Consider the following 20017-nt stretch of genomic DNA (forward strand, 5'->3'; position numbering starts at 1 on the left):
AGATCGACGTCGAAAGCATACGATAGGGAGGATTGGCTTTTTCTCCTTAAGGTTTTACAGGCTTATGGTTTCTCAGGTTACTGGATAAAGATGATTTCACAATGTATTTCAACGGTAAGTTTCAAAGCAGTTATTAACACGAGAACTTCGGAACACTTTGCTCCAAAATGTGGGTTGAGACAGAGAACCTTTGTCCCCGTATCTCTTTATCTTCTGTATGGATATCCTCTCAAGGATGTTGTGTGGCGGAGGACATTAATCAAAAATTCAAGGTCTCCCGCAAGTCTCCTTCGATTTCTCATCTGTTTTTCGCAAATGATGTCATGTTGTTTCTCAAAGCTAATTAGGAGTCATGTTTGTGCATTTCTGACATCCTTCAACGGTTTGGCAAGGCTTCTGGCCAACAAACAGCTAAATCTACAGAAATCTTTTATAAAGTTCTATCCGGGTTTTGATACGGAGAAAAGGCAAGCTGTAAAGGAGCTCCTTGCTATGTCTGAAATAGGGAATATGGGGTGAAATAGGGAATATGGGGACTCACTTAGGAGCCCCGATTGATATACAAGGGAAGAAGAGTTCTTGCTTCCAATTCTTAGTGGACAAGGTAGTGGAAAAGATTATAACCTGGGCTTCCTTACATCTTTCTCAAGCAGCTAAGTTAATCCTCATCAACACAGTGCTAAGCATGTCTGCCCACGTAATGAAATGCATGAAACTTCCTCAAAGCATAACTTGACTCCCTCATTACTAGGTTATGGTGGTCTAACAATGGGAATAGAGGTGAATAGAGGTTTACAGTTGGTGAGTAGCTCCCTAAGAGTATGGGAGGCCTAAGTATACGAGGTTCTTCAACCCTCAATGAGGCTCTTCTCTTCAAGCACGCAACCAGGATGCACCTCAAACCACAGCTTCTCCTATCAAAAGTACATAAGGGCTTCCAACCTTGCAACATATGTATGTTTTCTAAGCCTCTTAAGGGGCATCCATCTATGGGGAGAGAGGGTTTTGCTTGGAAGATAGGGAATGGGGATAACATCAAGGCGATTAGTATGTCGTGAGTAAACGGGGAGACCCCCTAGTCAACTCAAACCAGACACTAAGGGTCGCCTTGAATTGGAAAGTGAAGAATTTCATTGATGAGGAGTCCGGATCTTGGAAAATAGGTAAGGTCAGGGAATGCCTTGAATGGGAGAGTGCTAAAGCTATTCTATCAATGGAGCTCCCACGCTAAGTGAAGATGATTTCCTTTACTGGAAATATCACTCCTTGGGTAAATACACAGTTAAGACCGGTTACTACTACTTGTCTAAAGACTTGGGCCTAGAAGAAGGAGGATCAGAAATTTGTAAAGCTCATCTGGAGTATGGGTATCCAACCAAAATGGAAACTTTTTGTGTGGAGACTATTCCATGGGTAGAAGGGGTATACATGTGGATGAGTTTTGTGACCATTACGGGGTGGGCTTGGAGGATAGCCAACACCTATTCAGGTTTTTGTATTATGGCAAAGGAAGTTTTTGTATTATGGCAAAGGAAGTTTGGGAGAATGGCTGCCTGCGACTATTTGCCATGACTCTCCTAGTTCTAGTTCTTCGAAGAAATGGATCCAGCACTGCTTTTTTATAACGAGGATGGTAAGTATAGTGATCGTTGTGTGTTGTTTATTGCAACATTATGCGGCCTCTGGAAGTTAAGAAATGAAAGGTGTTTCAGAGGGGCCATAGGGACGACGAGTTCAGTGACAGGATTCGTAAATCTAGCAATGAAGGATCATGAGACTTTCAAACAGCAAGGAAGTCATTCTGATTATTGAGGCTAGAAGCAGGGATACCCTAATTCTTCCCCCGGGTTTCAACTACATTCATCTGGGAAAGATTAAGGTTGGTTTTGATGACTTCATAGTGGAAGCGGATGGCTCCCGGGATAAGAGGACTGGGATAAGAGGACTACTAGATAGGGATAGGATGGGCGGTAAAGCCAAACCTGCATAGCTATGACTTGGATGAAGGGGGGAAGCATGGGGATGTTTCCTCTACCCTCCACTGTGAGGCTTGGGCGTGTCTCGAAGCTATGAAATGGGCGCTTTCTAAGGGTAGGCAAGGTATCCTTATCTTATCTGACTTCGATAACATAGGAAAGTAGGTATCGATTTTGTGGATTCTAAAGAAAAAAAGGGAGACATGGGCTTTGTTCCAGAGATGCACGATCTTGGACCAAGATGACATTGTGAGGAAATGTCGACTTACTCTCTCTAATTTGTAGTTTTGTTTTGTTGTTTACTTCTTTGCTAAAAGGTTCAGGATGCGAAGGATTTTATATGCATAATTTTTGTACTGAATGTGCATTTTTTTTCTAACTAAATGTGCATAAATTTTGGATAAAATGTGCATAATCTCACTTCTTAATATGCATAATATCTAATCTACTTATTCATTCACCAAAGAGACTATACTTCTCTCTCTCCCTCATCCTCTATATACATGAAAATGTTACATGTGTTCATGTAATTGAAAGAATTAGGAAACCCCAAGTTAACTGTGCATTTGTGCGTAACTTTTAAACTAAATATGCAATAAATTAATTTAGCATGCGCATAACTTTAAATCAAATAATAATTACTCATTCACTTGCTAGACCCTTTCATTCAACCTTCCATTCTCTCTTTCATCCTCTGCTATTGCAAGTGTTAATGAGAATTTGCATCCTTTTGTGTTAATAATAATGTGCATCCTTTTGAATTGGATACGCGAAACTTAGGGACAAGTATATCAAAATTATCGATTAATTACGATTGTGAATTTATTTAGTTACTCTGTATCTTCTAATTTATTGTAGTGTCGTTGACGAAATTAGTTTGAGAACTTTATCATGGTCAGATTAGATTAAGAGTAAGAAATCTAGGAAATATGAAATAATGGCTCCCGATAAATACCAGAAGTTATACAAATCTTTGTAAAGTAGTGGGAAATTTGATGAGGAATGAAAAAATTACGCGAATTATGTTGATGTATTTATGGAAAAAGAAAGCAGCATATGGAGTTGTTAATGGATGACACTCATGGCAGTAGGTATCGGTTAGATTGAAAAAAAAAATTATGGGCTCGTTTTAGCTTTTATATGGTCCATTGGATTAAATGATTAGTATGGCTAGGATTCCTTCTCATCCTTCTCATTTTAAGATCCTTCTCATTGGATCACACACCTATATATGTTGGGGAAAATGAGTACCGGGTCACAAAAATCGCAACGAAATTGAACAAATTTGCACTTGAACAAGATCAGTTTCCCAAAGTAATATTTCGACCCTAATTAAACACACCGGGTACTACGAAATTACCAAGAGATACAACGAAGACAACCACAATAGTGTGTAGCATATTTATGGTCAAATGTAAACAAAAATTAGATTTTATGATGATGATAAATAAGACTTTGCAATTGCTTTTCAACAAATATGCTTTTCAACATATGAAACATAATAGTTATGTAAGCCAAAATCATACAAATAAATGAAAAACTGTCATTTACAAAGCTAATTGCCCGCGCTCAACCGGGCCACTGCACGACTGGGCGATTATGAGCGTTCGTCTTCTGTAGCTTCTGCGGAACTGAAAATCCTTCGCAATTAGAGATCACTCTCGCGCCCTATAGGGCGATGAAACCCAGAAACCGGGCAGTACACCTTCTAATTTCTCTCCTCTCCTCGCACCCTGGCGGCTAGGCGATAGAGCATGATCCCAAAACCACCCTCGCGCCCAGTCGGGCGAGCACCACCCCGGGCAGTAAACCGGGCACTGCTTGTTTCCTTTCCAACGGGAAGGTTTCAACCTTTTAACCAAGGTTGTTTGCTTAATTCCTCTTTATCGAGTTCATTTCTTTGGCTGTGTTAATGGCTTCTAATTTCCTTTTTTAAATTAATATACAACACCATAACCCAAGTAATTAAATAAACAACTTGAAAATAGTCTACAATACTCTAAATTATTCTACTATCCTCGCCCATTTAGAGTATAAATGTAGACTCATTGCAAAACATCATCATCATAAAAGGCAATCTCGTGCATAAATGAAAGTGTACAAAGACTAGAATTTCCACTTAGTGTGATACACATTCCAAGAATCCGTATCCATTCGGTGTTGTAAAATGATTGAACCAAAAGCAATACATATTGAATTCATGAAGATATTACACACACAAGATAAATTACTTGATTACATTTATACTTGACACGTAAAGCCATGTGTCCCTATCTTTTCGTAAGTACTTCAAAACTATGTCCAAATAGTTTTTTGAAGCGACTAAACTTCGTACTTATATAGGTAGACTTCCAACATGCTCATGTGACCAAAGCACTTTATTAGGAATTCTATTAAGTTAAAAACAACCTCTTTTCATCACAGTAAATCGGAACTTTACCTTGGATGTATAAGAAAGTTAATCTTTCCCGATCACCAAATAAGAAAGTTAATCTTATTGAACTTAAGACCCAACATACGTCTTATTGGGCGTTAAGTTAAAACTCCCTTATTAGTAATTAACTAGGGCTCCAATCCTAAATTGATTGCCATACTATTATTCACATCTCTAGCCAATGCCTTCGGCTAGATTAAAATTCGTTCGAACATAATCAATAGTGATCACACTATTATTGATAAGCCCTTGGATGTAGATATGTCGCACTCCAATATGCCTTGACTTACCATTATACACTTGGCTATATGCCTTAGCCAAAGTAGCATTATTATCGTAATGTATTAGAATTGACGATATTGGCTTTTGCAACTAAGGTATCTCATGCATTAAATCCCTTAACCATTCTACTTCTTTACCAGCGGAATGTAATACAATAAACTCCGATGACATTGTAGAATCAGCAAAGCAAGTTTGCTTTTTAGATGCCCATGATATGGCACCTCCCCCATATTGGAATACCCATCCACTTGTGGATGAATGATCTCTATTTGAGATCCAACTTGCATCCGAAAAACCTTCAATAAACGAAGGGACGAAGGGTATCCACTATAGCACAAACCATAATCCATGGTTTTCTTCAAGTACTTCCAACAAACGATAGTGAACCTGCTTAATTGATCAACTGCATAAGCGATATCCGGCCTAGTACTTGTCATGGTATACATCAAACATCCTATAACTCTAGCATATTCCAGTTGTGAAACTGCATTATCTTCATTAGGTACCAACTTAATGCTAGGATCCATAGGTGTTGAATAAAGAAAGGTCGAACTTTCACTAACATCGAACATTTTAAGCACTTTCTCAATGTAATGAGATTGTGACAAGATCAACTTCCCTTTCTCTCTCTTTATTCTTATGCCCAAGATGACATCCGCTTCTCCCATGTCTTTCATGGAAAACTGAGAACTAAGGAAGGATTTTGTCATCTCAATTTGTGAAAAAACCGTTCCAAAGATCAACATATCATCTACATACATACAAATTATGACACCTTGACCGTTGTCATCAAATTTGCTATACACACATGTGTCGGAATTATTCAACTTAAATCCATTAGACAACCCAACCTCATCAAACTTTTGATGCCATTGCTTAGGTGCTTGTTTTAGCCCATACAATGATTTAATTAACTAGCAAACTTTTGCCTCTTGGCCTTCCACAACAAACCCTTCCGGTTGTTGCATATAAACCTCTTCTTCCAAATCTTCATTCAAGAATGCTGACATCCATTTGATGGACCACTAGATTTTTAATTGCCGCAAGTGCAATTAACAATCGAATAGTTGAGATTCTAGCTATCGGTGGATATGTATCAAAATAATCAATACCATGTTTTTGTGTAGAACCTTGTGCCACTAACAAGGCCTTGAACTTTTCAAAAGTTCCATCAATTCTCAATTTATTTTTGAAGATCCACTTGCACCCTATTAGTTTAAAATTAGGCGGTAAATTAGCTAACACCCAAGTGATGGAATCCATCTCATCATTAATTGCTTCCTTCCAAAATGTAGCATCCTGTGACTTCATAGCCTCTTCATATGTTAAAGGATCATCTTCCACATTAAAAATGTATGGATATTGTATTGAAACTTCATCCCATGATCCTTCAACCAAGTACACATAAAAATCCGAGCCAAAGGATTTTTCTTTCCTTGCCCTCTTACTTCTCCTAGGTTACGATGATGATGTAGATGCCTTCTCTAAATGAGTTTGGTCATCCACCTCTTGATCAATGAAAACTTGATCAAAACTTTGAGCATTGGAATTTGGAGTTATATCCTTTGGTCTAAGTTTTGAAGAAAATCGATTTTCATCCAACAATGCATCCCTCGACTTAATGGTGGTGTGAACCGGCCAAAAGTCATTCTGCTCTATTACATAGAACCAATAGGATTTGCTATGTTTCGCATATCTATAAAAATGCTTGCAGCTCCTCTTTCACCTAACTTTTTACATTTAGGTTCTGGCACTTTTATAATTGCCCTACTACCCCAAACTTTGAGATGACCTCAAGTTTGGTTTCCTTTTATACCATAGCTCATATGGGTTAACATCTTTCCCTTTTATGGGAACATGATTTAACACATAACAAGCCGTTAAAACGGCTTCACCCCAAAATCCATCACTTAAACCCGAATTTGACAACATAAAATTAACCATTTCTTCTAGTGTCCTATTCTTCCTTTCCACTACACCATTTTGTTGTGGTGTATGGTGCGGTAGTTTTATGTACTAAACCTAAAGATTGGAAATAACTTGGATCAAAGTGTTCACCTCCTTTATTGGTTTTTAATCTTTCTATTAGTTTGCAATTCTACTTCATTTTTGTAGATTTTAAATTTGTCGAGGGTTTCATCTTTAGAGATTAATAAATAAAAATAACAAAACCTTGAAAAATCATCGATAAATGTTGCCAAATATTTCTTATTCCCCAAAGAAGGTGTGTTGGAAAATCATACAAGTCATTGTGCACTAAATCAAGCAATGAAGTATTTTTCTCAACAACTTTAGGAAATGGTTTCCTTGTGATTTTGGTTAACATGCATGTCTTAAACTTCTCTATTTTTAGATCAAACATTGGTATCAAATCATGCTTAGGCATAAAATATAACTTGTTATAATTAACATGACCAGGTCGCAAATGCCATAGAGAAGAATTCTCATTAGCAACATACACAACATCATTCAAAGTATAACAAATACTTAATATAAACATACCATTACACAAATATTTAAGTCCTACAAATTAACCTCCTTTAGATAAAATAAACTTATCTTAAAAACCATTTTAAAACCTAATCGATTCAAGATCGCACCGGATACAAGATTCCTCCTAAGTTTAGGAGCAAACAACACATCTCTTAAAAAAAGACTTTTTCGAGTTAAAGACTGGCTCCAAGAGGAAGGTGATTTGTCTATTATAGATGACAATATAAAGGTCTCATCAAGATTTATGTCATGTTTTCCTAATATTCTTTAAACCTTATGAAACGGTTCCATAATTGGTCTACTAACAACAAACTTGTAATTGTAAAATTTACCAAGAAATTTATTTCTTCCCAGTTATATATATTTATCCTCTAATTCATCCCAAATAGCAATATTGTAACACCCCAATAATTCTCTCTTTAAACCTGTGAGGACCCTGAACAATATTCAAGAGAATTACTGGCGTGCTACCGCCACGTGTTCAAACGTTAAGGCTTTATCAGAAAATAGCAGCGGAAAAACTAAATCAGTTATAAATAAGTTTTAAAACCAACGAATGAAACCAAATTAAGTCATATAACTTGGAACCATTAAGGCCCTTATTCAAAACCCAATAAAAGTATTAAGTGATTAAATTTAGTGTTCAAATAAATTCAAACCCAAAAGAAATAGTGTCGAATAAAATCGAATTAAAATAAATTCAAACTTTCAAAAGAAATAAAATGCAAACAATCAACTACAACCCTGATGAATGCCGCATGTGTAAGAACCTGTGCTAATTCTGCTCCCCAATATTACAAGTGTAAAAATTGGATCGTCACAGGGTCATTGAAAGGCGAAGACCATGACCAAAAAAAAAAAAAAAAAGACACAAAGCAAGCAATCAGCAAGGCTGAGTACATACAAGCTGCAAAATAAATTAAGAAATCCATAACATGCTACTAATAATCAATCATCATGCATCATTAAATTATAGACTCAACACACGACTCAACTATTTATATTACTAAGACTCCATTAATTAATAATAGGTAAATCATTATTTTTATTCATTGGATTACGCAATAGACAAGGTTGTCCAACCCATGCTCCATTTGGAACATCAATGAAAGAAAAACCCCATGCCTCCTTTTGGAAACATCAATAAACATCCAACGACCACGGGTGCGACTCCGTGACCGTAGTTAGTATGAGATCTCACCTAACTCCTAGTTTTAAGAAAAATATTTGAAATAAGAGACTCGTAGATCAGACGGCCTCGAGAAAAGTACACGGCTAATACCCCATGTACCCCAACCCCTGGTTGTCATTACTCCAGATGTGCACAAATCCAGAGTTTTATTGCTCATCCATCTTGCACTTTACGTGATTTACAGATTTAAACTTGGTGATGACTCATGTGCATAACAATACAATCAGTCCAATATTAATTCAATCAAGTAAAACAACTTTTCAATTTCAATTCTTGATTTATTAGTGGCAAGCAACATTTATTATTTATTCCTTTACTACCTCACCTTGAGTGCATAAGGCACCCCAAAACCTCAACCTTGTCTTAGAAGACTTAAATTCTTCCTTTACTCATCCTGCTTGCATAATCATGAATGAGTAATAAATTAATCATTATACCAATCATATACCTTTTCCTCTAAGCGCACCTTGCATAATTAGAGCACAAATAATACTTGCAATATACAATAGTGCACGTCATACGAAATTCACATTGTATAACCAAACAATTTAACTCAGTCATCCCTATACATGATACTAAGTTCTCGATCCGTCGTCCTTAAACATGCACCTAAAAGAAAGGTTTCGTAACTTGTACGTACCTTGAGTAAACGAATTGGTATGCCACTTTACTAACTAGAAATCACCTTCAATAAAGTCCTCTCCTAAGCCAAATAATAACATCTCAATCAATACCCAATCAATCAAATTTACAGTAATACTAACTTACTTTTAAACCTTCAAATTCCAAATCAAATAACAATTTAAAACCTTCCCTTTAGTTAAAATTAAAGGCTTATATATAGTTCTTTAAATTTTTCTTCATAAAAACCTTAAAATACACTCTTATACATGAAATTACAGCAAGTTCAAAGTCTAATAAAAATTTGAAAATTATATAAAAACCCCTAAAAATCTCCCTTTTTAATGGGTGATTAAACCCTCTTTATAAAATATCAAAAGTAGTACTTAGAAACTATTTCCAACACTTAAAACTTCAATAAAAACATATATTTATGCTTAATTAACTTTAAACATAATTAATTTTATTAATCAAACTCAAGGATAATATTTTAAGTAAAAAGAACTTCGTTAAAATCAAAAACTGCCCGAAAATCATATTTAGAGGCTAAATTTGGCCACGAGAGGGTGGTGCTCACTACCAGAGGTAGTGAGTGTCTTTCTTAAAACGTTGTTTCCACATGGAAAACACTACTTTTTTTTTATCAAAATCGGATGAGTTTAGAATCTGATCGGGATTAAAACGGGATTAATATTAACGAACGAAAATCTAAAAATTAAAACACGTATATAATCTGAAATTTTGCATCATAATATAAACATATCAAAACTCATAAATTCATAATCTTTTATAACCCATGTATAATATCAAACCTTATTATTAATAATTTAGAATCAAAATTAAACAAAGATTGAAACTTTAAAATAAAAACAAGAACTTATAAGAGAGGGAAAGAAATAAGAGAAGAGAATATGGAACAAACGGTGGCTGCTCTGCGGTGGTTCAAGGGCGGCAATGGGTAGTCGCCGATGGTGGTGCGCTGGTGGCAGGAGCAACATTCAATGCATTTTTTTTTTTTTTTTTGTGTTGATCGTGAACAGCAAGGAAGAAGGAGGAGGAGAAAAAGAAAAAGGGATTACGTGAAAGAGAGGGGAGAATTAAAGGGTTTTTAGTTTTTTTTTTTATATGGGCTTGGTTTCCAAGTTTTAGTAAGAGTAGGATTAAAGAATTGGGCTTGAATAAAAGTTTAAGGTTTCTTAATTTTAAAGTGGGCTACAATATTATAAACAAGGAGAGTTGGACTTGAATAATCATTCATGATTGAAAATATGGGTAGAGAAATAACTTAATAACAATAATTTCATTTACTTTATAAACATTAACTTTATTTGCTTATATAAAATAAATTTTGTAAATAAATAATCATAATTAAATACTCACATAAACATATTAAAATATAATTTTAAATTTCATAAAATTACGGGGGATTACAAATATCATTAAACTATTAAACATCAAAGAGTTCATTACACATACCATTGAGAATGTGGCCACAACAAATGTAATTGTCATTCTCCCATTTGTTGCGTTTCCTAGTTTCATCCAATGATTCATTCTCCTCCTCCGTAGGCTTTGGAGTTGAGAGAACATAAGCCACCCCGATCGACGTCAAGAAGAAGTGCATCTTTTTCTGCCATCTTCGAAAATCAACTCCTTCAAATTTGTCCAACTTCTGAAAGTTTGACATCAATTCTTTCACCGTTGCCATCTTTGTAGGAAAATATTACTTTTCATTATTTGAGAAAATATGTACTAGGTTACAAAAATCGCAATGAAATTGAACAAGTTTCCACTTCGAGGCCATCAGTTTCCCAAAGTAATATTATTTCGACCCTGATGATGATTGTGTGTAGTATTAACGAAGACAACCACAATTGTGTCTAGTATCAACGAAGACAACCACAATTGTGTGTAGTATATTTGTGGTCAGATTTTATGATGATGATAAATAAAACTTTGCAATTGCTTTTCCAAGAGAAATAATAAACTGGTTATTTTCTTGAATATGCTTTTCAACATGTGAAACATCATATTTATATGAAAACAAGAAACCGGCTAAAACTGTACAAATAAACCGACGAAAACTGTCATTTATATGAATATCCTCTTGCGCCCGTTCGGGCAGTGATGGCCCTACCGTGCGGCGGAACTGAAAATCCTTCGCAATTAGAGATCGCTCTTGCACCCTATATGGAAATGAATCACGCAGTACACCTTCGAATTTCTCTCCTCTCCTCGCGCCCAGCTGCTCGACCGGGCGGTGGAGCAAGATCTTAAAACCACCCTCGCGCCTCGGACGAGCACCATCCAGACCGAGCGGTTAACCGGGCATTGCTTGTTTTCTTTCCAACGTGATGGTTTCAACCTTTTAACCATTGCTTAATTCCTCAACACCATAACCTAAGTAATTAATTAACAACTTGATTATTGTCTACAATACTCTAAATTATTCAACAGGTTGTAACCCATGTTTGTTTCTCCTTTATTTTATCATTTAATATTTGAGTTAGCAATTCGTAAGTTGTGTAATTCCTACATATGGTAATAGAGCCACGTGATGCTTAGAAACTATCAAAAATATTGTTAAACTTAATGTTATTATGAAATATGAATTTGGGTCAAATCAGGTCGTGTTGTTTGGGTTCTGGTTTCCCTCTGTAACTTCAAGTCGGGTTCGGGTCGTGTTATCGGTTATCGGGTCAGGGATTGCCAACCCTAGTCAAAATGTCTACAAACTTTGTTCAACCACAAGTACCCCTCATAAGACCAATATGAAGATTGGTGCATCAAAATGAAAGCAGTAGTTGGTCCCAAGATTTATGGGAAATTGTTAATGATGGGTTTAAAAAACCATCAAATGACACAAAAGCGGCATTACACAAGATTGATGGGAAATTGTTAATGATGGGTTTGCAAAACCATCAAATTACACAAAAACGTTTCCCATTGATGTATAGCAATATATAGAAGATATGTAGCTTAATCTTAGGCTATGTATATATATAGTTTTTTTTCTCTCCTATATTTCCTATGCGTCAATGTGTAATCAATGTGTAATGGAGAAGAAGAAGAAGGCTAGGGCGTGTTTCAAAAGGGCAAAAATCGTTTTGCCCTAGAAATCTGATACCATATTAGAATATTTTCCTCGGTATTTTGATGTATAGCAATATATACAAGATATATAGCTTAATCTTAGGTTATGTATATATATAGTTTTTTTTTTTCTCTCCTATATTTCCTATGCATCAATGTGTAATCAATTTGATATTTTATATTGGATGTTTACGAGTTTGTTAAAATTGAATATTGTCATTGAATTTATGAAGTAGATATTTTTATTTGAATGAATGAATTTCATGGGTTGACATGATTTGGGAAGAACTTTGAAAACCTATAAGAATACAAGTTTTCTACTTAATCCTTGTAATGTGATTACAAAGTGCTAACATCTTCTTTTCTCGGTTCTCCTATTTGTTCTCTATTTGATAATTCTACATTTGACAATTTTTTTCATTCTACAATTAAAGTACAAATTTAGGATGATCTATGACTTATAAAACGTATAGAGTCTAACTTTTGATACAAGAGGAAGAATGTTGACAATTGTAAAAATAAGTTCATAAAAGGAATCCTATAAAAGTTTTGAACCTTTCGATAAAAAAAACCTTTCATTAATTTTATGACTTATTATCTCTAATGAAAAGGATCTTTATATTAAAACCTATTCCTAAAAGATGGATGCAAAATATTTCTTGTCTAAAACGTTGGAATTCATGGTTATTAATATACTTTATAAGGTTTTCTTTCTATGTCTATAAAAGGTTTATTAATGCTTTATATTTGTTGAGCCCATAAACGAACCTGCATGTGAGTGAAAGTGTTGTCCTAAATTGAAAGAATGTAAAAAGTAAAAGTGAGTATTAGGATGTATATCCCACAATTAAAAAGAGAAGTTGTGTCCACTTTATAAGGCTACGGGACTACTCCCTTCATTGTCATTTGGTTTTGAGGTGCAACCTCCTTGGACTTGTATAGTGGACACTCGTGACGGGTGTGGCCAGCCCGTTTATGATATCGCCCATATTGGGTTGGGTTGTGTTGTGATGGGCTAGTATTATGGACAACTCACATGTGACGGCAGTGTTAGCCAATGAACAAACCCACATGTGAGCAAAAGTGTTATCCCACATTGAAATAATGTAAAAAGTGAAACCGAGTATTAGGATATAGACCATACATTTAAAAAGACAAGAAATTGTGTCTACTTTATAAGACTAAGGGACTTGGACATTCGTGACGGGTGTGGCCTAGGCCCATTTTAAACTGTTGTTGTCCTTGATTATACAAGAGAGATTTGAAATACTATATGAAGTGACACCTATTTTTTCTTATAAAGGTGGAGCTTGAGCACAAGGCAAGGGAATTGCGCGAAGACATCATCAAGCATGTATGGTTTTCTACCTTTTCCATTTGTAACTTATTTTTTGAATAACATTTGTAACTTATTTAATCTCTTTTCATGCATCTCCTTATGATTAGATTAATCATAAACTAATAAAACTAAATTTGAAGATATTTTAACGATATGTTTAATTTTCTACTTCAAATTTCCATGTATGTTTTGTGGAGCTGCGAAGCTCAAACTCGGCCAACCACCCCACCGTACTGGTGTCGACACGACATGACCCGGGTGTGGACATGGAATCCGGGTCGGACGCTTGGGAGAAAAAGTGGACCCATCGTTCATAAACCCTAGATCTAAAATAGAAGAAAGGAATAAAAAAAGAGTCTAAACCTTGGGGCTTTTGTTTGAAAGTGAAAGGCGAGTAGCCCGACACTAAGAGGTTGCCGGTTTTCATTCTCGGCGATGGGAGGCTGGTTCTTAAGCTTCTTCGACATATTAAAAAAAATAATAATAATAAGGGGTGGGGTTGGTAGGGAATATACTCAGTATTCATGTGGGTGGGGGTAGGTGGAGGAGCTCACGTGACTCCTTTACTTGATGTTTTCTTTATTTTATTTTATTTTATTTTATTCTCTTTTTTTTTAAAAAAAAAAAATCTTTATTTAAATCTAAATAGTTAATATGAAATACTTTTTATTTTTTTACCTCAAAAAAAAAAAAAAAAAAAAAAACTTTTTAATTCTACATTAACTTTTCCTAATTTTCTTACTTTGATTTTTTTTTTTTTTTTTTTTTTTTTTTTTTTTTTTTTTTTTTTTTTTTATTGTCGTGTCCCCGAGTCCAAAATTTGAATTTGGACTCTTGTAAGATGTGTCCACGGATCCTTAATTTTATATTTTTTCGAGTCTGACACTTAGACCCATTACCCAAGTCCGACACCCGTACCCGAGTCCGAGCATCCTAGTTGTGGAATGCTACCTGCAAATTTGGTGTGGCAGTACTGATTCTTACTTTAAAATCAATTAATAACAAATAGCACCTATTAAGACAGGAATAAGAAGTAGCGAAAATTTATGTTTCTTCTTTAAGTACACTTGTTAAATATATTTCTTCTTAAGTTCACTTGTTAAATCCTTGTTGACTATTAATCCAAATTCATGGAATTTTTATATACAAGAGCTGAGATTATCTCATGGATTCTATTTTTTATTTTTATCCCTTCCAAAAATAATCACTTGGATTTTTGGTCGCCTGTATCCAACATGAACACCATAATGTGAATTAAGAGGCTAACATGAACACTCTAATGTGAATCAAGAGGCTAATTCTTTTGAAGGATCTGATACACTTTTAGAAGGTCTAAATAACTCCATTAGAGGCTGCCCAAACAAAGAAATAAACATGGAAAGGTTTAGTAGATCAATTGTGAAAGAAGAAAGCTTGAACATTAAGGAAGAAGAAACGGAGCAGTTTCCTTCCGACTACTCAGAAACCACACGCCGGCTTCCTAGCTCCGGCTTGGACCCACCTTTACGGTGGTCAGGCGCGTGCACTACCTTGGTGGTGCGTACACCAGGTTTCGGCTCTGAGAAGAAATGAATGATTTCTTGTTTTACTTTGTTTTTTCTAGAGTTTTGCTTGTAAGTTTTTACCTTTCACTTTGGTTTAAGAACTTAAGATTCCTTTTAATTTATGTTATTTTAGCTTAATAAGGCTCCTTAGTTGATTAGGATTTGTTTTAGGAATTATAGACCAAGTAAACTAGTCTTACTACTAGTTTCCTAATCTAAGTAGAATTAGTTTTCCTATTTTGTTTAGGTTACTTGGAGCTAAAGGCTAAGGCTTGTACTAGTTCTATTAGGCTTAGAATTAGTTAGTTTTTAGTCTATAAATAGGGGATTTTCGTGGCTTTGTAAGACTTACAACAAATACACAAAAATTCAGTTGAATAAAAGTTCCTTGTTTAGCTTTTTGCTCAAACGTTTTTGCTAGTTTTTAATTTAAGGAGTTGGTTGAATTTTAAAACATTGAACACTTAGTGTCTAGGAGTAGGCTAAGAGTTCTCAAAATAATTAGTGTCCAGAAGTGGGTTAATTAATTTGGGGATTTGAATCATAAGTTTCAGGAGTAATTTTGTGAGGAGAAATTTTGGTTCGTTTTTATTCAATCTTAAAGATTTCTTTCAAGGTTGGATCTTTATTTCAAGATTGTGGGTTTTCCAAAAACTTGACTAAACAAGGGGTTAGAATCCACATCACACTCCGAGTAGCATAGCTGATAATACAAAGCTATAGAAGAAAGGGAGTGTTACGCTGTCACCCATTTACAAAAGGATAGCTAGAAATCCTCCTACCCTTAAGCTATCATTAAGAAGTTTATCTACAATATCAATACATGTCAATTATTCTTTTTGTCGCATCGTATAGTGCCTATTTCTACCTTTATGGTTAAGCTTTTTAAACTTTAACAAAATATTGTCATTAATATAAACAAAAAATATAGGTATCTGGATACGGTTAGATTCGTCTCGATGTGTAGTTTCAAAAAATAACTTTTTGTATTTATTTGTTAATATGTAATTAATGATATTGATGTTCAGAAGTATGTCTTGAAGATCTTGCAAATTGAAATAGGCACTATATTATACAATTGTCTCAAGGAACTTGAAACCTTGACGATGGAAGGCTATGCCCTCATTAATTCTTTATTTTCTTTCTTTCTTTCTTTCTTTCTTTCTTTTAGAGTGCACTACTAAATTGTCAACAGAATCATTTAGCTTACTTTTAGGGAACTACTCCTTCAACTATAGTGAGCTATTTTTATTCACTTTATTATCTAAACTACAATCTCATGAGCTTAACGTAAACAAGGCTAATGATAAGTTAAGGGAAAGAAACCAAGGGCAAAAAGTAAACAATACTTATTAATGACTTGCTATGAAAGAGTGTTTTCTTGGTTAGTGTGTATGCCTATATCAGATTATCTTTAATATACACGCCATGACACAAAATACATAGTTGAGCAATATTTTCATCCATATTCCATAAATTGTCTTTTTTTTCCAACCCCTATTGAACAAACCTCTTGTTTTGTCCAGTGGATTGTGAAGGAACGTGCATTATTGAAGAATTTAATTGACAAGGCAAATGAGAAAGGATGGAGAAAAGAGTATCCTTTGTGGCTTTGATCATTTCTGTTGTTTAATGAGCTTATCATCTGTTTTTACTATAGGATTGGAAAAGTTAATACTTCCTCTTGACATGTTTTGACTTTAGACACTATTTACAAATTTTACTTCAACTAGCTTTTGTGATTTATAAAAAAGAAAAAACAATCTGGTGGGATCTTTTTAGTTTCATCTCAATGTGTGTGATTTATAAATATAAACTTTTTATAGCTTTTACTTTTTGATAATTAGAGCTATGATCAAAGAATGTGTATTGGAAAATGTGATAAAAGTACGTGTCAACTAATTTGGAACGGAGGAGATAGTTTCGGAAGACTGTTGTTTGATTTATACTAACATCCTTGATTTATATTCGGTAAGTGGTCAAACTTTGCAAAAATTGATGAATCAACTATAAGTTTGCTTTGTTAGATGAAAAACATGTTTGTTTTTAAAGTTTTTTACTGCCATCCAAACCCTTCTGTATATCTTTTTTATCCGATTCGGGTTGGATTGAAATTTGGTGGAAATTGACCTCACTCGATTGAGCCCTTGAGATGATCAGTGTACTGTAAAAAAAAAAAAAAAAAAAAAAAAAAAAAAAAAAATAAAATAAAATAAAAAAAAAAAGAGAAAAAAGAAAAAGAAATGATCAGTGATTGACACCTATTCTTATGCTTTGGTGTCATCTTCTCCTGTTGTCATTCTGAAGTTTTTTCTACAAATGTTTTATTAGGTTGTTTATAGTGGCAGTGCAATTATTTTTAAGTAAATGCTTGTCCAAATAAGCAGCAACAGCTAACTGAAGTAAGCTGGTGCACAGTCACATAGATTTTAAATGTTACCTCCAAAATTGGGTGTCTAAGGTGGCTGATTGTTTATAAAAGCATATGAAATTGAAATTCACTGACTTGATGGTGCAAAACCTGGTGTTGGCTCTGTAAGTTTCCCAAACCTTAGGTAAAATCTAATTAATTCTCGTCTTTCTTCTGTCATTGCAACCTTAACAGCTGATTAGTCTTGCGGAATATACTGAAAGAAGAAGGCGGCTTGAATGTCCATTGGAGCAATTACAACTAATACAGAATATTCCAGAAGTAATAGTTGATGATGTAGACCTTGAAACATGTTCCATGAGTGCAATTGAAAGCAGGAAAAGAACTTTTTCCTCTGGCGTAAATCTAAATGGAGTAGATGCTGCAGGTTAGCACTCATCTGTTGTGTCTTTTCTAGTACATTGCATAAGTGAACTGCGTAGATCAATGAAAAAATACCAATATAATAAATTTTAATTCAGCTGTTTTGCAAGCTTTTTACATTTTTATCTATTGTTGAGATTTGCGAGCTACCAATTGTTTCTCAAATTGCATATGCTTTGAGTTTGAAGTTGATATGTCATTCAGGTGGTACCAACAACAAATATTGTGGTTTCTGTTGGCTCATAAATACTATGGAGTAGTTTCAAACCTGTCTTTTTTTGTTCTGGTGCTAGATTGATAGATAAACTACTTTGGAGCCTGTTGTGTGGGGAAATATATATGGTTCATTCATTTGTCCTGTTTTCAAGATAACTAATGTCTACTAGATTTCTTATTGCAATCCAGTTGCCTAGCACAATGTCGGGGAATAGTTTGATTTTTTTGGTTTTTGTTTTTTGTTAGCGTGTAAAAAAGAGAATCCTGTTGTGTCACCTTACAAAGGAGAAGAGCTCCATTCTGCAGCAGCTCAAAGTGAACATGATCCTGATACAGAGATGGAAAGTGAAGGATCAGTTCACTTCGAATATCAAACAGATGCAGAAGAAAATTCTGGGGTGGTGCAAGGATCAAATCACTTCAAATTTCAGACAGATGTGGAACAAAACACTGGAGAAGTGCAAGGATCAGATCACTTTGAACATCAGACAAATGTGGAGCAAAAAACTGGGGTGGTACAAGGATCGGATCACTTAAATTTTACGAAAGAAGTGGAACCAAAGACTGGGGTGGTGCAGATCATTGATTTAAGCGATGATGATGATGAGCGAGAAAAGAAGAAAATCAGAAGGCATGCACCTACAGAAAAAGATCCTGATGAATGGTATTGCATAGGCCCACGTGGAGACGTTAGGGGACCCTATAAAATGTCTATGCTCAAGCAATGGAATGAAATATCTGCTAGCTATGCTTCAAAGTTCAAAGTTTGGAAGATAGGCCAGAGTGAAAAAGATAGAGTGCCTTTGCCAGATGCCTGTTGCTTAGTCTCTACAACGAAGTAATACAGTATTTTGAGAATGGGCTGCACATAGATTAAGAACTTTTCTTGTTGCTTAACCATGCTCCAGAATCATGTGATTTTCTACTCACCTTTTGGTGCAAGTTTTTGCTCTAACTGTAATATGGTGATAACTCAAAACTTTAGTATGTTGATCATTAGAATAACAAAAGTAAATACCTAATGCAGCTCCTGCTAATGTAAGCTTCTGCTAGAAAACTCAGATTAATTAATCTAAGGGGTTCACACAAGGATTATTTTGGATTCTGTTAGACCCTCTCTCTCTTTTTTAAAATTTTATTTTTTTATTATTATTATTTTTTTTTAATTGTGATTTTTGTCCTTTGTAAAATGCACTGGGACCAAGTTATGTATGGAGTAAGCCGCCTTCCCCTCCTTTGTCTCTCTTCCTCCTCAAAAACCCTACAAGATTTTGTTGTTCTGGGGGCTACCACCAACCTTTTGGTAGATTACGCCTTTAGATCTCTTGTTTTCCCTTCTAATTTTATTTAATAAATCTCATGTCGCTCTCTATTAGATAGTTTTTATACCTAATTATTAGATAATATATCTACTCGTATATCGGGTTTGATTTCTCTCTTTGTGAGAGTTTGGGGCTATGTTTATTAATGCTACATGAAAAATTATTATTATTATTTTTTTTAATTAAGATTTGTGCAGTTTTGTGATAGAGCCATGGGGGTTCATTCTACATCTACAATCAATTGCATTAAATATTAGGAAACTCTAATAATCCCAACTATTAGCGATTTACTTTTAATAATCCCAACTAATGTTTATTTTTTAATAATCCTAACTATGGGGTCAGTTTGCCTCCAATGGTCCCAATGACCGGTGACTTGCTGAAAAAGTTTTTTTCTTCTTTTTTTTGTTTTAATTGCCACATGTCAACACATGAGTGGTCCAAAATTAAGAATTTTTTTTCAAAAATTAAACATACAAAAAATAAACAAAAAAAAAACCAAAATTCCAGCCACATCTCCACGCCCACTAGCCTCACCGGAACCCTAACCCCAGCCCCCAACCTCGCTGAAAACCGGCCGGCCAAGCCCCTCAACCACCTTAAGCAGCCGGCCGGCCTTTACCATCCATCCTCGCCCCTTGAAATTAAACCACACAACAGCCACCAAAACAGACGCGCAAAACCACGAAAAACCACTACACACCAGTACAC

At 34.9% G+C, this 20017-nt stretch overlaps 1 protein-coding gene across 1 annotated transcript in view; it reads left to right on the forward strand.

The window, feature by feature from the left end:
* LOC145602885 (uncharacterized protein At5g08430-like) overlaps positions 1-19156 on the forward strand; it is a 40286-nt gene extending 21130 nt beyond the window's left edge. The window contains exons 7-10 of the mRNA XM_081659036.1: positions 13395-13445; positions 16501-16571; positions 17588-17772; positions 18231-19156. Coding sequence (XP_081515162.1) covers positions 13395-13445; positions 16501-16571; positions 17588-17772; positions 18231-18826 — 903 coding nt within the window. The 3' untranslated portion in view covers positions 18827-19156. The remainder of the gene's footprint in view (positions 1-13394; positions 13446-16500; positions 16572-17587; positions 17773-18230) is intronic.
* Positions 19157-20017: the final 861 nt, after the last annotated feature.

This window comes from Chenopodium album, chromosome 21, assembly GCF_948465745.1.
Source record: "Chenopodium album chromosome 21, dcCheAlbu1.1, whole genome shotgun sequence".
NCBI classification, from domain to species: Eukaryota; Viridiplantae; Streptophyta; class Magnoliopsida; order Caryophyllales; family Amaranthaceae; genus Chenopodium; species Chenopodium album.